The 19,400-nt window shown below is 36.2% G+C and overlaps 1 protein-coding gene across 1 annotated transcript in view; it reads left to right on the top strand.

The window, feature by feature from the left end:
* Nucleotides 1-1,662: 1,662 nt before the first annotated feature.
* LOC136034475 (uncharacterized) overlaps nucleotides 1,663-19,400 on the top strand; it is a 99,444-nt gene continuing 81,706 nt past the window's right edge. The window contains exons 1-3 of the mRNA XM_065715686.1: nucleotides 1,663-1,792; nucleotides 8,802-9,048; nucleotides 14,782-14,938. Of these exons, the coding sequence (XP_065571758.1) occupies nucleotides 1,738-1,792; nucleotides 8,802-9,048; nucleotides 14,782-14,938 (459 nt within the window). The 5' untranslated portion in view covers nucleotides 1,663-1,737. The remainder of the gene's footprint in view (nucleotides 1,793-8,801; nucleotides 9,049-14,781; nucleotides 14,939-19,400) is intronic.

The following is a 19,400-nucleotide window of genomic DNA, read 5'->3' as shown; positions in this document are numbered from 1 at the left end:
GGTTACTATTGAGCCGGGTCGCTCCTTATGTCCTTACGACAGTTCATTATCACGATTATAATACAAATATTTTCTGTTGCACTTATTACAACATTGAAAATGAAATAAAAATTGCAGCAAAATAAAATCTTGAGCTGGTGAACTTCCAGCATCTAATATTATTCTATATCAAATATTCAGTTTAATTTTTTAGTTCTTTCCAAGACTGTTCAAGACACATCTGCACTTGCGCTTCAGAAAAACGGCAATGACGCAATAGGCTTTATACTTTAACCATTAGAGAAGGGAGGCAAACCCCAAAATCTTACTTGTAGTGAGGTTTGTTCATTTCCTGCTTGATCTGCAAACTCAATTTAAGTTTTACTCGTTTTAAGGTTTATTTATTCATTTATATTACTACCTGTTTTATGTTTGTTTGCTATTATTGTTTCATTAATTTCTGTTCGTTATGGATTTTATTTATTCTTTAATAGTAAAAGATTTTTTTCGTTTCAAGCTTGATCTGCATATTCAACTTAACTTTTAGTCGTTTTAAGTTCTATTTATTCATTTATGTTGTGCCTCTTGTATGTTTGTTTTCTGCGATTGTTTACTTAGTTTCTGTTCGTTTTCGGTTTCATTTATTCTTTAACAATAATTTGCGATCGTTTAGAGTTTCAATTACTATGGATTTTTGTTTCTGCTGATTTCAAGATTAATTTACTTCTCTTTGTAAAACATCTTTATCGGAAAGTTTTTTTCAAATTGATTTTTATATAAAAAGAACAGTTTCCTGAGTAGCCTATATTCCCTAGAAAGTGGATAGCTGCGTTTTCAACGATGTGATGTTTTGCTTTGAGTACATTAAGTTTGAATATATTAATGAAAATGAACAAATGTGAATGAGACAAGAGTTCTGAGAAAGGGGTATTTTTGTTCATGTGAATCAGAAAAAAAATCTTTCTTGGTAGTTTATCCCAACGACAAAAAATTGCAAATTTAAATTTTTTATTGTATCAAAGTAACATCAGTAGCTTGCAAAAATGCTCAATGATAAAAGTGGCTACAGAAGTCAGAAACCCATCAATAACTACACAGAATTTCATAAATAATTATAAAGTTAATAAACCAAATTAATTACTATGAATTTGGCGCAACCAAAGAATGGTTGTGCCAAACCGCTTCTGACTTCTTTTCTTTAAATTTGAATTTCGACATTTTCACTTGTTAATTTGACTTTGATCTCCTTCTTCTTAAATGGATGGAAATATTTGAAAGACGACTGGCGGGGACCGGCGCAGAAAGATCTAACAGAGATTATACCGGCTAGCTGAAGTACCTTTTGCACTCAAATATTTCAATTTGACCTTTTTAATTTCCCCAAAACCGTGTCTACCGTCATTTCTTAAGAGAGATAAAAACCAGATTAAACACCCTGAGCGTTGGATATTCTACTTTTAACATCTTCACGGCACCCGCCGTCTGATGCGTAGAAATATCCATTATCATCGGCAAATATAATATCATTTTCATAATCAGCTTCATCATATAATATTCTAAGGATTATCCAAATCTGTAACCATGACTCCAATACAAGTTGACAAATTTTTAATATTAATGCGAAATCAGAAACCTATCTATCCAAATTAATTGCCTTAAGGTATCTCATTAAGCCAACTGAAGAAAGTATGTCGACAGTTTTGTCTTGACTTTAGAAGGATAAATACTACGGAAGTTTCGTTATGATTTTTAGATAAAATGTGGAATTATTTTGTTTTAATATTGTACATTGGAGCTGTTTATTGCAAGAATGGTAAGAGCGAGAAAGCTTAATTAGGATATAACGGGTTCTTAGAAGTGAAAGTGATTTTTATTTATCAGAGGCTATTCCATAGGGCTTTAATGGTAGTTGCTAAAGGGAATAGATTAATCTTTATTATTTAACTGTAATACTGTAAAATAGGCACAGGGGGAGGGGGATCATGGGCGTACGTAGTTTCTTGTCTAGGGGGAGGGGGGCAGCCCATTCTGGGATGAATCGAAACCTTACATTGCCTGCCAGTTCTATGGTACCTGTGAAATCTATATTAAAACGTAGCCTAATCATCAATAATCCTCAGCATTAATCTTCTGGGATTAGAGCTAAATCTTTCCAAGACATTATGGATAGTTGCTCCTTGTTTGACTTTTAGGTAAATGTTTAATTTTGTTCCAAGTGCTCTGAAGTGCTTATTGCTGCATATAGCAAGATTCTGACGATCAAATATTGGTTCCTTGTCATTATTAAATTGAAAAAAAACTGGTTTTTTACAGAAAGTAAGGAATGACATTAAAACTTAAAACGAACAGAAATTACTCCGTGTATGAAAGGGGCTGTTCCCTTTTCAACGCCCCGCTCTTTCCGCTAAAGTTTTTTTTACTGTTTAATAAAGTAGAATCGAGAGAAAGAGTCAAACAGCCCCTTTCATACACGGGGTAATTTCTGTTCGTTTTAAGTTTTAATGTCGCTCCTTCCTTTCAGTAAAAAAAAACTAGTTTTTTTAAATTTAATTTCTGAACGTTTTTGAATTAATGCATGTTTGATTTTGGCTCTCCGCACATTAATTATTAAAATGAAATTTGCATATTAATTCTTTTTTTGGCTAAATGGCTTTTTTAAGACGATTTTGATAAAAAAGGGGTGGGGGAGGAGGTATAGTTGCCCTCCAATTTTTTGGCTAGAACTTTTAATTTTTAGCGAACGTTTTTATTAGTAAAAATTATAGCCTACATAACTTAAGAATTAACTTACGTAACGAACTTTTATATTCTTATATTTGTATTATGTATATGAGGGGGTTTGTCCCCTCGTTAATACCTCACTCTTTACACTAAAGCTTAAATTTTGTCCCAACTCTTTAAGAATGACCCCTGAATCAGAAAGCCCGTAAAGTCAAACAGTTCGTGGTAACGAACTGTAGTAAGGAGCGACCCGGCTCAATAGTAACCAAAACTCTAAAAAATGGAATTTTGATACCAATAGCTACATCAAAAGAATCGCATTTTAATGCTGGTTTTAAATATATAAGTTTCATCAAGTTTAGTCTTACCCATCAAAAGTTACGAGCCTGAGAAAATTTGCGTTATTTTAGAAAATAGGGGGAAACGCCCCCTAAAAGTCATAGAATCTTAACGAAAATCACACCATCAGATTCAGCGTATCAGAGAACCCTACTGTAGAAGTTTCGAGCTCCTATCTACAAAAATGTGGAATTTTGCATTTTTTGCCAGAAGGCAGATCACGGATGCGTGTTAATTTGTTTTTTTGTTTTTGTTTTTTTTTCCCCAGGGGTGATCATATCCACCCAGTTGTCCTAGAATGTTGCAGGAGGGCTCATTCTAACGGAAATGAAAAGTTCTAGTGCCCTTTTTAAGTGACCAAAAAAATTAGAGGGCACCTAGGCCCCCTCCCACGCTAATTATTTTCCCAAAGTCAACGGATCAAAATTCTGAGATAGCCATTTTATTAAGCGTAGTCGAAAAACCTTATAACTATGTCTTTGGGGACGACTTACTCCCCCACAGTCCCCGTGGGAGGGGCAACAAGTTACAAACTTTGACCTGTGCTTACATGTAGTAATGGTTATTGGGAAGTATACAGGCGTTTTCAGGAGGATTTGTTTGGTTTGGGGGAGGGGTTGAGAAGAGGGGGATATGCTGGGGGAACTTTCCTTCGAGAATTTGTAATGGGAGAAGAAAATTTCCATGAAAGGAGAGCAGGATTTACTAGCATTATTTAAAAAAAAACAATTAAAAAATAAAAGTGAAAAAGCTTTTTCAGCTGGAAGTAAGGAACAGCAATAAAACTTAAAACAAACAGAAATTATTACCCACATGAGGGGCTCACCTCCTTCTAATACCTCGCTCTTTACGCTAAAGTATTTTCAGTAATTTCAACTACTTATTCTACGGCTTTTGTGATTCAGGGGGTCATTCTTAATGCATTGGGATAAAATTTAAGCTTTAGTGTAAAGAGCGAGGTACTGACGATGATGTGAATCCCCTCATATATGTAATAAAAACATGAGAATACAAAAGTTCTTTACGTAAGCTAATTTATAAGTTACGTAAATCTTTTACCAATAAAAAGATTCGTAAAAAATTAAAAGTTCTAGTTGCCTTTTTAATTAACCAAAAAATCGGGGGGCAACTAGGCTTCGTCCCTCGCTCTTTTTTTCTCAAAATCATTCGATCAAAATTATGAGAAAGCCATTGAGCCAAAAAAAAAATATGCAAATTTCGTTTTGATTATTCCTCTGCGGAGAGCCAAAATCAAAACATACATTGATTCAAAAACGTTCAGAAATTAAATAAAAAAAAACAAGTTTTTTTTAACTGAAAGTAAGGAGCGACATTAAAACTTAAAACGCACAGAAATTACTTCGTATATGAAAGAGGCTGCTTCCTCATCAACGCCCCGCTCTTTACGCTAAAGTTTTTTACTGTTTTAAAAAGAAGAATTGAGAGAAAGAGTCAAGCTTTAGCGTCAAGAGCGGGGATACGTCTCTATCCCCGATAGATCTCTATCGGGGATATCCCCGATAGAGATCGGGGGATATCCCCGATCTATCTCTATCCTCTAGAGATAGTATCTCCTTTTATACTTTCCTTTTATCAACTGCTTTTTTAGCCATCTAGCTTTTTTCAACTGTCTTTTCAGCCATATCTACCGTAAAGTTGAGATTCTACCCACCCCCTCCGTACGTCTATAGAGGAGGCCAATTCCCCCTCCCTATGTTTTCTGAAAAGTACCATATTTTGGTATTTCGGTTGGAAATACCTTTTTGTTTGGTATCTTCATTGACTTAAATCTGAGTCTTTTCCAGCCTAGGCCTATATCCAGCGCTAGGGCTATACCCAACCATTTGGGGCCAGAGGCAGTGAATCTGGAAGTATATTGAATAGGAACTACTCTTTTCATCTGACTTTTATAATGTATTAAAAAATAAAATTATTCATAAGAAAATTTACCCTAAAATATATTCCCTTGCCCCCACTTACCACTGCTTTTCTAGTGTCTACCCCCCCCCCCTGTAATTTTTTTTTCTACTAGGACGCTTGTACGGGTTGTCAAAAGGGTGTAACTCAGAAATTATTGAGAGTATTAATTTGGAACTTTCAGAGCATGATGAGGGGGATGATCAATTGACCGAAAAGGCAATTTTTGCACGCTACTACTACTACCACTACTACGAAAAGAACTAATGCTTCTGGAGCGAAAAGTACCAAGGCCGAGAATATTGAAGGGAAAAGTTAAACTAAAGATAAACATACGTATCAGTATGTTTCATGAGGATCAATATGTTTCAGTATGTTTCATGATACTGAGGGCGGGGCAGTAATATTTTTGAAACAGCTTGCCCTCTCAAGGTGATACTTCCAAGGCATCATCAGGGGATGTCAACGGAATTTGAGAGAATATTGAGGGGAAGTTTGAACTAGATCAAACCACACTACGTACATGTAGATTGTCAGAAGGACGTATCTCAGGAATGGTTTAGGGTATTGAGATGGGACTTTCAGGGAATGCTTAAAAGGGGATATCAATCGATCAAAAGGCAATATGCAGACGCTTCTACTAATATTACTGCCACTGCTACTACTTGAATTACTACTTCTATTGCAACTGCTACTAAGGCTAAGAGCATGAAGATGAAGATTACGGGAAGTGTTGAGGGGGGGATGAACTAAATCAAAAACACTATGAAGATGCATGTTATCAAAAAGGCGTATTGACGGTATCATAGCAACGACTAATTATTTTAATTTGAAACTTCCAGGGCTTCATGAGGGGGCTGTTCAACTGACTAAAAGGTAATATTTTAATACTACTGCTGCTGCTAGTACTATTACTATTAATGTTACTGCTAGTCCAATAACTATTATCACTGTGACCCTAATGTTTATTAGGACAGAGGCCATGTTTGATCTACTGTGTCTACCATGTTTATCACTACTCCTTCTACTACTGTGACAACTATTACCTCTATAGCAAAGGGTATGAAGGTGAAATTTATAGGATTTGTGGTTTGTTGTAGGGGTTGTCAAACTAGCCTAAAGGCAATGTTTGGATCCTATTGCTGCTACTGCTGCTAACGTTACTACTACTTTGCTGTTCAAAAAACCAAGTGCATTCAAGTGAAACTTTCAGAAAATTTTGAGGGGAGTGCTGAACTCAAGAATGACTTTTGCATTAAATTGCAACTTTAAGGAGTCATTAGGGGAATGATCACTTGTCCTTGGGCATGTTAAGAGGTATGTTGTAACTAACCAAAAGGTACTATTTGTATGTTACCACTATTGCTATCATTACAACTGCTGTGACTGCTACTTCTACTAACGCTAAGGATATTAATGTAAAACTTTCAGAAAAAATAGGGGGTTTTGAAGTAAATTAAAACACACTGTGTGCACTCACGCTACCGAAAGGATGCATGAGCAATTTCTCAGGAATTATTAAATTAATTAAAAAATTATTAAATTGAAACTTTCAGGGCGTGTTGAAAGGGACGTTCAAATAATTAAAAGGCACTCTGTGCATACTGCTTTACTACTACTGCTACTACTATGACCATTATTGCTGTTTCTACTACTGCTACTGCTTAGACCAAGGCATGGGCACAGCCTCGGCTTTGAGTTTGGGGAGGGGGTATAAGGATTTTTCCAAATTTTGGAACTTCAGTGAATGTTAAGGGCGCTGTTGAGCAATCAAAAAGGTACTTTGTGTATTATGCCCCTGGTAATTCTACTCCTACCACTAATAGTACTATTAAGGCTAAGGGTATTAAGGAGACATTTTAGAAAATTTTGGAGGGGGGGTATGTCAAATTAAATTGAAACATGATCTGCGTCTGCAGGTTATCAAATGGTGGTAAGAGCAGTTTATCTAGAACTACTTAGAATAGTATGTTGAAACTATAGTATGCTGAGGGGTGTGTTGAAGTAGTAAAAATGCATTATGTGCATACCACTACTACTAGTTGCAGTTCTACTACTGCTGTTAATACGAATATCACTAAGCCTAGTAGTGCTAATGTTGGCTAGTACTTTCAAGGACTGCTGAGGGAGATGTTGGGCTAAATCAAAACACATTATATGCCTGGAGGTTATCAACAAGACATATCAGAAATGTCCCAGAAACAGCTTGAATTATTATTTTGAAACTGTCAGGGTATGAGGAGGGGATGTTTTACTTGTCAAAATGTGAATACCATTACTGTTTACTACGAGTTGATACAAATACATCTACTACTGTCATTAATACTGCTCCTATTGGTCCCGTAGTTACTTCTGCAAGTCTATAAGGGTGTTCCCTGTACCCTAGTATAGGCTATAAAGTAGAAATTTTCACGGAAAGCTCATCTTGCTTTTAAAATTAAATTGGAAAGCGCTATATTTATATTGGTTGTCAATAAGACCTCCGAGCAATGTTTCGTGAAGGACTGAGGGCATTAAGTTGAAACGTTTTGAGTTTTCCTTAAAACGTTTACTGTTACTGCTTCTGTTCTTACTATTGAACTAAATAAAAAAGTGTTAGTGCATTCCGGTTGTCAAAACAGCATAGAACCAATGTTTTGGAAATTTTATTAACTTTTATTTTTCAGAAAAACTTGAGGTTTAGAGCTAAATTAGAAAATACTATGTTCGTCTAAATTTGCAAAAGGACGTATGCCATTAAAAATTGTTGAAAACTTTTCTCCAACGTATTGATTATATACTAGACCAGTGGTTCTCAATCAATGGTACGTGTTCCCCTTGGGGGTACGCACAAATTTTTAGGGGGTACGTAGCCAGCCAACAAGAAAAATTAAACAACCCTTTAACTTTGGGACGGGCAATTTTATATATATTTCAGCTAGTAGGTGTACCTAAAATTGTTTGTGGGTAAAAGGGGTACAGTGTCTAAATAAGTTTGAGAATCACTTAACTAGACTATGGACTGCTATAGAAAAAAAAACAAGATTTAAAGTATTCTTTTCTTTTCCAATGAAATAGACTATATGAATGAAAAACGACCAGTAAGTAATTTAAAAACCTTTTCCACAAAACAAATTTATATATATATATATATATAAATATATATATATATATATATATATATATATATATATATATATATATATATATATATATATATATATATATATATATATATATATATATATATATATATATATATATATATTTATGTACATATAGAGCTATATTAAACCACAAATAAGCAGAAATAAAGCCAAAAAATTTTCGGTACGTAAAATTAACACATAAAATAAACCTAAAACGAGCACATATTAAAAAAAAGAAAAAAAAGTAGCCTTCGTAGAGGGTTGTGACGAGTTCACCTATCACTGTATAGACCAAAAAATTAAGTTAATTGGAAATATTGTAAACATGCATATAAATTTATGAAAAGCTTATGAAAAGAATACATTGTTTTCAACCCCGTCGCAGCTATGGGGGAAGCATTTATGGGATCTCCTGAAAGTAGATAATACGAGAAGGACCCGATAGACCCCAATCAAGGGACCTCTTGTCATTGAACAGATATATAGGCTAATACCACTCCACAAAGCCAGTTATGATGCTTAAGGAAAGATCAAGAGATTTTACTGGGAGGAAGGGGATAATTATCTAAAAACCATAGAATTGTGTTTTTGTGCCAGTATTTTCCAAGTTTTACAGTGGTATTGTGTATTGAAAACCCAAGTGGGTATACTAAATCCCCCTAAAATCCTGCCGCTTTAGAAGGTATTGAATCTTATAATATTTTTTATTTATTTTAGAAGATCTCTTGGAAGACCTTTACGCCAGTTTTTCCAGTAAAGGGTTGAAAGGAAATATCACTTTCAAAGCACCTAACCATGGCGAATCTGGACCATCTTCCACAGGGGAAAAAGGAGCAGTCCGCATCACGGTGGCTATAGTATCAGATACGATTGAGACTCAGTCATTTTATGATCTTGCTGTGTATGAGTTGCCTACAGACTATAGCAAACAAGAATCTTGTAATCCAAGGAATCTTGGGAAAAAGTAAGTTTTCCTGCTCACTCAGTAACGTCAGATCCGATCAGCTGGGATAACAAAATTGTAATTTTGCTACCAGATTAAAACAAATCCAGGAATTTTTTTTTTCTGCTATGGTAACTAGAAATGGGCTATTTCATATTTTTGTATATACATTCTTGAAAAACGAAAAATTTTAATACCACAGTTATTTCTGCAGTATCTTGAGTGCCCAGAATATCCTTTCTTGAACAAGGAGTTAGCAGAGTTGCTACGGATAGTACCGAAGTAGACTACGATTTTAATTCTTTTGTTCAATTTAGTACTTTTTGAATACTGTCTGTGAAATAGTGCTTTTTCAATACTTATTGCTAAAAGTGGTACTTATGTAATACTTTTGTTATAATTATTAACTTTTTATAATTTAACATTCAAGAAATCAACTTGGTCTTTATAATCTGTTTCCCCGTAAAAAGGAACTTTCTTCGGTTTTGTTGACTAGCATTTGGGCAACAGGATGTAACACGCAACATACTAGCATTTTCATTTCTCAATTCTTCTCTTGTCATGATATAGATATTACATTACAGTTTACAGATAGTATCTTGGTTTTGTTCAGTTATACTTTTAACTTTAGACTGCACAGTAGAGAGAATATACAGTAGCGACAAAAGGCTATACTCTCCATTAAACATATGTGACACAGATCTAAAACCACACACGATTCATACCCCGCCTTTGCGCACGCGCGATTCTGATGTACGCCTTACGATGAGCTTATTATCAGCAACTGAACTAGACTGTGATGACACGGCTCCGAGACTTTACGCGCGTATGAAATATGTATCATGTTTGGAAAAAGAAGTCGATCTTGTATATTCTCTTCTCTCTAGGCTCTACTGTGTTAGACAGCTACAAAAAAGAAAATATAATTGTGTAGATGTGACTAAACATTAGTCTGAAGGTAAAGATTATAAGAATTTATCTTAAAATCAGACATTGTAAGATAGGCAATGTATGGTACTTGTGTATTGTACTCCAAACACTCAAGAAGTGAAATTAGGCTAATCCTAATGAAAAATACCGGTAAATTTTTCGTTGTTCATATTATTGACTCATGAATAAAGTGAAAATACCACTCGATGCCTTTTTTCATGTTCTATACGAATATAATAATCGCTTCTATCGTAAATTCAAATTTAAGCACTTTTTGAGCTTCTGAAAATGACCAAAATATTTCTAGTTTTTGGGTATGAAAAAGGCTTAAAACATTGGTCCCAAACTTACTGTTTCATTATACATCCATTTTTTAATGTTTTATAATCCATAAGCACTGATTTTCCACGATTAAATTGGAAAAATAAATTTTACAATATTATGGCGTTTTCTTCTTCCTTGACGCCGAATGTTCAATTAAAGTATGCGTTTTCGATAAAATATCGAAAATACAAAAGCCGACGGAAGAAGGTGGGGATAAATATCCCACGAGGTTCCAATCCAAAGCGGAATTTTAAATTTACTGATATTCAAAATGTCAGCAAATTCAGGTTAGGTTTCAAGAGCTCAAAAAGGGCTTAAATTTGAATTTGCGATAGAAGCGATTATTATATTCGTAAAGAGCTTAAAAATAAGATCTCATATGGCACTTGTGACGAGGTCGGAAGAGCCAAGAGCCTTCAGTCCCCAAGATGGTCGAATCGGGGAAAACGACTATTATGAAGTCAACTTGTGCAGGACCCAGACACGCCTACCAATTTTCATCGTCCTAGCACGTCCAGAAGCACCGAACTCGCCAATGCAAAGGGATCCCCCCAACTCCCCGAAAGAGAGTGGATCCTGTCCGGTTTTGTCAATCACGCATCTAGAGCTTGTGCTTATTCTCGAACTCACCAAAGCACTAGAAATCCCCCCCCCAACTCCCCCAAAGAGATCGGATCTGGTCCGGTTATGCCAATAACGTATCTAGAACTTGTTCTTATTCTTCCCATCAAGTTTCATCCCGATCTCTCCGCTCAAATTGTTTTACAAGGTTTCTGGTTTCCAAGATTTCCGTTTCTCCCCTGCGCCCCCTCCAATGTCTCCAGATCTGATCCGAGCCCCTGGGAAAAAATAAAATAAACACGCATCGGTAATCGATCTTCTGGCAAAAAATACAAAATTCCAGATATTTTCAGGTAAGCGCTTGAAACCTATACATCAGGGTTCTCTGATACGCTGAATCTGATGATGTGATTTTCATCAAGATTCTATGACTTTTAGAGGATGTTTCTCCATTAGTTCAAAAATCTGGATAATTTTAACAGGCTCGTAACTTTTGATGTTAAGATTAAACTTAATGAAACTTACATATTTGAAATCAGCATAAACTCCAATTCTTTTGATATATCTATTGGTATCAAAATCCCATTTTTTAGAATTCCTTTTACTATTGATCCGGGGAGCTCCTTACTTACAATTTTTTACCACAAACTCTTTGATTCTGGTTGGCCTAAAAGTGAGAGCTTTTCATATATTGGACCGTTATCTTCTACTTCTAACATAGACCATATTGTTGCTTTGTTTAGGAGTCACAAAGGGAGATTTGTGAAAGAAGCTTTGTATTTGGACCGCCTTCCCATCTCTGCTTGATTTTTACTCCTTCCCACATATGGCTGAAAAAAAAAAATCGAATTGGGTTTCGTACCAAAAACTGTGTTTACTTAGCCTTTCATTAGAGTCTGTGATGAGATGTTGTGTAAAATGAAAGTGTCTTTCTATCTTCCGACATTCCGACATCCACAATGTCGGTATCCACGATTGATGTCATAACTTAAAACTATGGTTAGGTTTTCGGTTCTTATCTGACCCTGTTATGCTTAGTATTATCGTTGTCTTAAACTTAATGTCTTTAACTTAATGTTGTCTTTTCTTACAGTAAGGATTTTGGTGATTAGTTCTAGTATTGCATATTTTAGTCTTTTCGATTCCCTAAAATCTTTGGAATCAGAAAGAATTGAAATCGAGACCCAGTGGCAGCTCTAGGCCCGGGTAGATTTGAGGCAGCGGTCATTCCCCAGTTTTTCTTACATCTCTGACATTAAATTCCTTTTTTTTATGTAAACCCCCCTCCCCCTAGATTATCAGGCCTAAAACCGCTACTGTCGAGACCGACTACCCGCTATCTATCTTCAACGTTATCGTACTGTACTTTCACAAAGGGAAAAAGTACCTCAGGTGAGCTGACATCCTACTGAGCACAAATAAATCACACTTTTAAATCTGCTGATTCAAGTGCTGCTCATCTTCTACAAGCTCGTAAAAAGTCTTAGGTCAAAGACTGATTGGAACACGGAGCCTAATAAATGCATGTTTGGCTAAAATTTGTCACGGCACCAGCATAGGTATTTGAAGCAGACAATACATGTTATTTAGGCCCTGCTTCTCTGTTACCACCTTCCACCGCCATCCACACTATTCCACTGCCTGGTGGAAGTATGAACCTGTTTGCAGATTTTAGCGCCTTTTTCATTTTATGTAATATCTACAATCTCAGGCAGCGCAATAGCACTGCCGAAGTAACGAGCAAAATGAGCTCGTTCGATTGGAAATGAAAAGTTCTTTGCCCTTTTTAAAAGCCGAACTGATTGAAGAGCAAGCAGACCTCCCACGCCCCTGATTTTCCTTCAGGCATCCAATACAAATTTAGAAATAGCCATTTTGTTCAGTATAGTGGCTAGGTCCAGTTACTATACTCATGAGGATGACAAGACACCCCCCACAATCCTTGGGCAAGAGCCATAAATTATGCAATTCGCTCATTGTTTCCTTATAGTATTTGTTGTTAGGGAAGTGGATATTTTCGATCCTTGGTGTCCAAAGTAACTAAGGATAAAAGAGTAAAGATTTCAGGGAATTGGAGGGGAGTGTTGAACCAAATCAAAACAAATTATGTATATGTAGTTTTTCAAAAGGGCGTATCTTACGAACGCTTAGGGCATTGAGTCGGAACTTTTAGAGAATAATCATTCCTTGATTCCCTGATGGGGGTGATGTTCTATTTACGGAAAGGCAATATGTGCATGTTACTGCTACTACTTCTACTGACTGCAACTGCCACTAATACTAAGTGTCTTAAGGTGTAAATTTCAAAGGATTCAGGTAGGGAGTTGAATTGAACTAAAACACACAGTGCATGCATGTTATCATAAATGCGTATCAGTAATATCTCAAGAACGGCTTCTATTAGTAAGTCGAAACTTACTTGGTATGTTAAGGGGGATATGGAACTAACCGAAAGACACTATTTGTGTGTTACTTCTATTGTTACTACTATTACTAATGCTACTACTAAAACTGCTTCTACTAAGGCTATCAAGGTGAAATTGCAAAGAATGTTGAACTAAATCTAGACATACTATGAGCTTGCAGGCTGTAAAAGAGCTTATCAGTAATATCTCGGTAACGGTTTAGGGTATTAAGTTGAATGTCTCATGGCAAGATGAGGGGGTTTTCAACTGATCAAAAGGTAGTATGTGTTTTCTCCTACGGCTGCCGCTGCTACTGGCACTACTGTTACTACTAGTACTACTATCAAGTAGTATTAGGTAGTTAAGTAGTTAAGCTTATTGCGGTGAATATTCCAAAGAATATTGAGGGGAAATTTCAACTAAATTAAAGTACACTTTGTGCATGCAGGGTGTCAAAAGGGCGTATCAGTATTAACTTAGGAATCACTTAGAGTATAGGTTAGAGCCTTACCTTAGATATTTTTGGATGATTTTGACGACCTAAATGTTCACAGTGTGTTTTGGTTTCATTCAACATCTCCCCTCAACATTTCATAAGAAATTTCTTACCCTTTTTCAAGAACCAGGATCAAACATACCCCCCTTTCCAAATAACAAAACCTAAACGCCAACAATGGGCAACTTGCATAACTTAGACCCCTTAGCCCAGGGGTTTTTGATGCAGGTCATCCCCAGAGGTATAGTTTTTGACCTTTCAACCATTTTCAAACAATCTCCACTTCAAAATTTTTATTGAATGTCTTTGGGGGGATGGTAATCATAGAGGTATCAGCTTGGTTTCTGCGTAGTATCATGATACTTGTTAGACTTAGAGATCCTATAGATAAAGTATTAACAGAAGAACTGTCTAGTTTTAGGAAGGGGAGAGGATTCATCAACCAAATTTTCACTCTTAAATTAATAACTGAAAAGTGCTCGAGTCATCATACCCCTTTAGTCTTCAGTTTGATAGATTATGAATAAGTGTCTGGTTAAGCGGATAGAATAGATTTAGCGAGGGTCCTATCTTTGAATGATGTACCAGATAAATACATTAAAGTGATCTGTTGTATGCATGAGAAGAACACTGCAGCGATTAAGGTAGGAAACGAGGTAAGCAGCTGGATTCGTAGAGTCAGGAATTTTTTGGGTAGGAGAATAATAAATTGGTAAATTACCGAAAACAGGTGATTTATAGAAAACTTTGAATTATTGTAATAAAAAAAAGTAAAGCATTGAATATACCCGCTCGATCCTTTTTTTCCTACTATTGTATTTCACCCACTCCAAAAAACGGATCCTTATAGCTCATATGCGTTTGACAGACAAGCCAGGGCTAGTAATTTAAACACACTTTTATGTTTTAGCTCTGGTTTGCCCTGGCTCTTTGGGGCTACCTTCTCTTATTTGGCTTATATTTTATTTACTATCAAATAATGACTTCGGTTGAATAAAATCTTATAGTGTACAATTTTTCCCATTTTTTTTTCTTTAGGATTGTCGATTTTTCTCAGACATTAGGTCCAGTGTTCTTACCATCTGAGGAAGTGTACGAAAATGAAATCCAAGATGTTGCCCTTTTCGGTCCGGGATCTATATGGGGAAGGACATTGGTGCTAGATGGGCCGAACACTCTCTGTGCATCAATTCAGGTAAATCTATCAAACATCAAATATAGTTTAAACATTAATATAACTAAGTTACCGGACTGTGCAGAGCCCCTGTTAACTTAAAATATTTATATAGAGTACACTAATATATATATATATATATATATATATATATATATATATATATATATATCTATAAAAGAGTATAATTACCTTAGATCCTTCAGAGCCAGGGATGGCGCATAGGGCGTCTACGAAATCTGAGCTGAGCTGATTTTGGAGCTGAGCTGCAACCGTGACGTCCTCCCACTGTGGTTGAAGAGACATCTCCGCATTTTCAGGTCTTGGTCATACTTTCGTCGTAAGGTGTGTCCTTACGGGACACAGGGACAGAGGGGAGGTGTCCTTACACCTCCCCTCGGGGAGCCACTCATATACTGTCTTCAGGAGTCGATCCTCTGGCATACAGAGGACGTGGCCAAGGTATGTCCATCTCATACGTTTCAGAAGGTCAGTAACTAATGGCTGACCGGTTCGTCGGCAAACTTCTATGCTGGTGACCTTTTCCTGCCACGATATGTTCAAGACTCTTCTAAGACACATGTTTTCGAAGGCTAGGACACATTTCTCCAGTTGGGTGTATAGTTTCCAGCATTCAGTAGCATAGATGAGGATGGACATCATATTGTTATTCAGGAGGCGGAGTTTCGAGCGCATAGAGTGTTTAATACTGCGCCAGACTGGTTTCAACTTGCTAAAAGCCGGTACCGCTTGTCCAATTTTCCTCTTGATTTTGTTGGCTATTTCACCGTCGTATTCAATCCAACTCCCGAGATACTTAAATTCCTTGACTTGCTCAATTGTTTTATCTTTGCATTTTAGTATCAGCGGGGAGTCAGATGTGGCCATACTCTTTGTCTTGCTGACATTTACTGCAAGTCCCAATTTTTCGGCCTTTTCGTCTATGGCGTCGAGTAGCAGCTGCAGTCGTAGTTTCGCTTCTCAAGAAGAACAACGTCATCTGCGAAGTCCAGATCAGCGATCTGTCGGCTGCTAATCTTTACTCCAATGCCTGAAGGCTGCTGTAGAATATAGCCCATTGTCTAGTGTTCTAATAAGATTGGCTAATGGGAAAAGAAGGCGTTTGTGATCCTGGTCTCAAAAATGGCTTAGGGTATGAAGGTTAAACTTTTAAATAACTATGCCTCCGGAGGTTACAGCCCTTCCCCTCCACTCGATATATGTAGTAACTGTAATAAAACCCACTTGTTCTGGATGTTGTGCTTTCGGTTGGGAGCGTGAACATCATCCTGTTCTTTAATGACGACTGTTGCAAATTGCTCTTTTGGAGATGGGCTATACATCGGGTGCCAATGACTTCGTTTCTGTCACCTGATATCGAGCGCTTTATGTATCTCCAGTTATGGTCTCCGCTAGATACATAATTCCAGAATTGTTGGGTTCAACTTTTTATGGTCGAAGAGTCTTGTCTCGAAATTACGTTACATTGGTTTTGTAAGGCTATTTAATTCATTTTAGGCTTTGAAATATTTGTCGTAATGACCTGGCTTACCTTTTCTCTCCAATGGCGTTTCCTTAAGTTTTTTTGCCGTCTCATATATGGTAACGTCTTAGGTACGAGGTCAAAATTTTCCATTGTGTTCCATTGCCGAGTTTCCATGACTATAGCCCAAAATTTCTCCCATTGCTCGTTGATTGTACCCTGGAGTGTTTAACTCCCAGTCAATCTGCCTCAATTTGGCCTTAATCGGCCTTAATTTGGCCTCTTAATATGTAAATATCCTTTTTTATGTCTGTTTCCTGCTTTATGTCTATGAGCAGCACCTCGCGCAACGCCTCGTTCTTTGAGCTTAATTTTTTATTGTTTTAAAAAGTAGAGTCGTGACAGAGTCAAAATTTAGCGTAAAGAGCGAGGCGTTGCGGAGGGGACAATCCCTTTCATATACAGAGTAATTTCTGTTCGTTTTAAGTTTTAATGTCGCTCCTTACTTGTAGTTAAAACAACTTGTTTTTTTTTATTTAATTCCTTAAGGACTGACGATAATTCACTCATTTTGGCTAGAAACGAAAATTTTTCATTAAAGCTATTGTCTAGTCACTCACCATTTTTCCAGTTCCGATAAGAGTCTGTCAATGAGGATGAGAAATGTGTTCACTCTAAAATTATCACTCGCAGTCACTCTTATTTCTTCATCGGGGGTTTCATCATATTGTTTTTTTTTCTTTTTGGCTGTCTTTTACCCATATCTTATGAATACTCTTTCAATACACTTAATTCCATTGCTTTTTGTTCAGAATACCGAAAATTTTCTCGCTGAGATACGAAAAACTTGCAAAGAGATTCGTAAATATTAGCAATCGTTAGTAAGTCTATTGTAGAAGCTTGAATTCCTTTAATCACTTTGTTAATCCTCTCCAAAAATACATTCCATATTCCATGTGGAATGCAATGTATCCACATTCCAATTCATTCCACAACCATAGCCGTTGTCTCAAGGGTCAAAAGTATTCCAGTCGCTTCGTTTCGCGTTACTGGCTTTTTGCAAAAATCATCTTTGATTCATCCTAAAGTCTTAAACACTTCAAACCAAGAATCTCTTAAACTCTTAAGACATCTCAGACATCTCTTAAGACATCTTAAGAATCTCTTAAGATAAGCGTCTTCTCTGATTAACGATTTAAATTTATTCTTTTAATGTTTTCCCTTTCATAATCTCAGACATTAATTTTTGCTGTCGTTTTGTCGAACTTATAAAAAAACATAGATTTCTAGAAGCAACATAATGAAGCGACAAGCTTCTGTGGAAGGTTCACCAGCCACAATTGCAACTAAATTCAGTGAGTGGGCCAAACAAGGAACGAAAAAAGCAAAAAATTGTATGTCTATGAATTTTAGCCTGTAAGCCATTGCATATACCAGCCATATTCGCAGCATGATCACATGATTGTCCATGACAATCTTCAATATTTATGTCCAGTGTGTTAAGTTCGAAAATAAAGCAGGAAAACATTTCTTCAGCTTTATGTCCTACTGAGGGCAAAAACTTTACAAATCTTTCACACGGTCCAACTGTTTCCAAAACGTATCTAATAACGAGAGTAAGTTGGTCCGCATGTGCTATGTTTGGTGTAGAATCGATGATTAAAGAAAAATATTTCGCTTTTTGTATCTCGTCTTTAATTTGCTTTAAGACTTTATGGCTCATCAAAAGAATTAACGGATCTTGTGTATTATTTAGAACACGTTCAATAAGTGAAGTTAGGTTCTTCAATGAAAAAAAAAACAAACTACGATGCAGGTACATTTCAATGAAATATTCGGTACTTGTTCATTATTCAGTTGATTCAATTCAATTCAGAACACACTCAAGAATTTTGCTGAGAAAATCCGGTTTCATAGCCACAAAGACAAAACTCAATTTAGTTTGCTGCGTATCGTGATAGAAGATAGTGTCTGAGCATGGATTTTAAAATGAAGATTTGGGATTTGCCAAAGACTGAAAAAGAGGCAGTTATATTTTTCCAGAACCTAACCTAACCATCTCTATATATAAAATATTTCATTAAAATGTACCGCACCGTAGTTTGTTTTACGAAAGACCCTAACCTCACTTATTGATTGTGTTCTGAATAATACACAAGTACCAAATGAACTCATTGCAAATGGTTTTAGACAAGTAACTGGTTCTTCCAGATCCTTGCTTTCAAAATCGTTTAATATGACTGTCTAAAAAAGGGTAAAATTCAGCTAACAGTTCCAAAATCGTGTTCCGTTGTGTGGATCACCGAACTTTTCATTTTTTTTCGCCCTGAAAGCGAGGCCTCTTGAACATAGTCGTTTCACCACGGCAACAACTCTTTTCTGAACGTTTCGCCAATACGTAATATCTTCATCAATCTGGACATGCAGCAAATGATCAAGTCAGCCATCTATGTTAGGTCTTAGTTTCCAACTAAGAATACCAGATTTATAGCGTGGAGAGTTTTCATGTTGAGATACTCGCTGTTCTGCATTTTTCCAGTCATTGAATCCTTCGTTCTCAAACTGAGTTTTATTTTCTAATGGACCGAAGGTCAAACAAAGCCCACAAAAACGGATTTTTTAATTTCGGGATAAACCAGCCAATTTGAGTTATGAACTTCATTGCATTTCACTTTTATTTGAAAAATACTCATTGGCAGGAAACAAGTTACAAGACCTGCTTTGATCGGAATAATCTCTCTTACAGAATCATTAAATTTTCCATAAGTCTAGATTTCTGTTGAGATTAAATAAAAAAAAACGAGTTTTTTAACTGCAAGTAAGGAGCGACATTAAAACTTAAAACGAACAGAAATTATTCCCTATACGAAAGGGAATAATTTCTCATTATTCATTATATCAACCTGCGTTAATGTAACTTACGAAAACCTTGTAAAGAAAATTAAAGGAAAATTTAACTCGCAACTTTTGCGAGTTGGTGTACCTAGTATTTATTTTAAG

Source organism: Artemia franciscana, chromosome 13 (genome assembly GCF_032884065.1).
Source record: "Artemia franciscana chromosome 13, ASM3288406v1, whole genome shotgun sequence".
NCBI classification, from domain to species: Eukaryota; Metazoa; Arthropoda; class Branchiopoda; order Anostraca; family Artemiidae; genus Artemia; species Artemia franciscana.
Note: the sequence above shows the minus strand (reverse complement) of the source record. Positions and strands in the feature narration are given on the sequence as shown.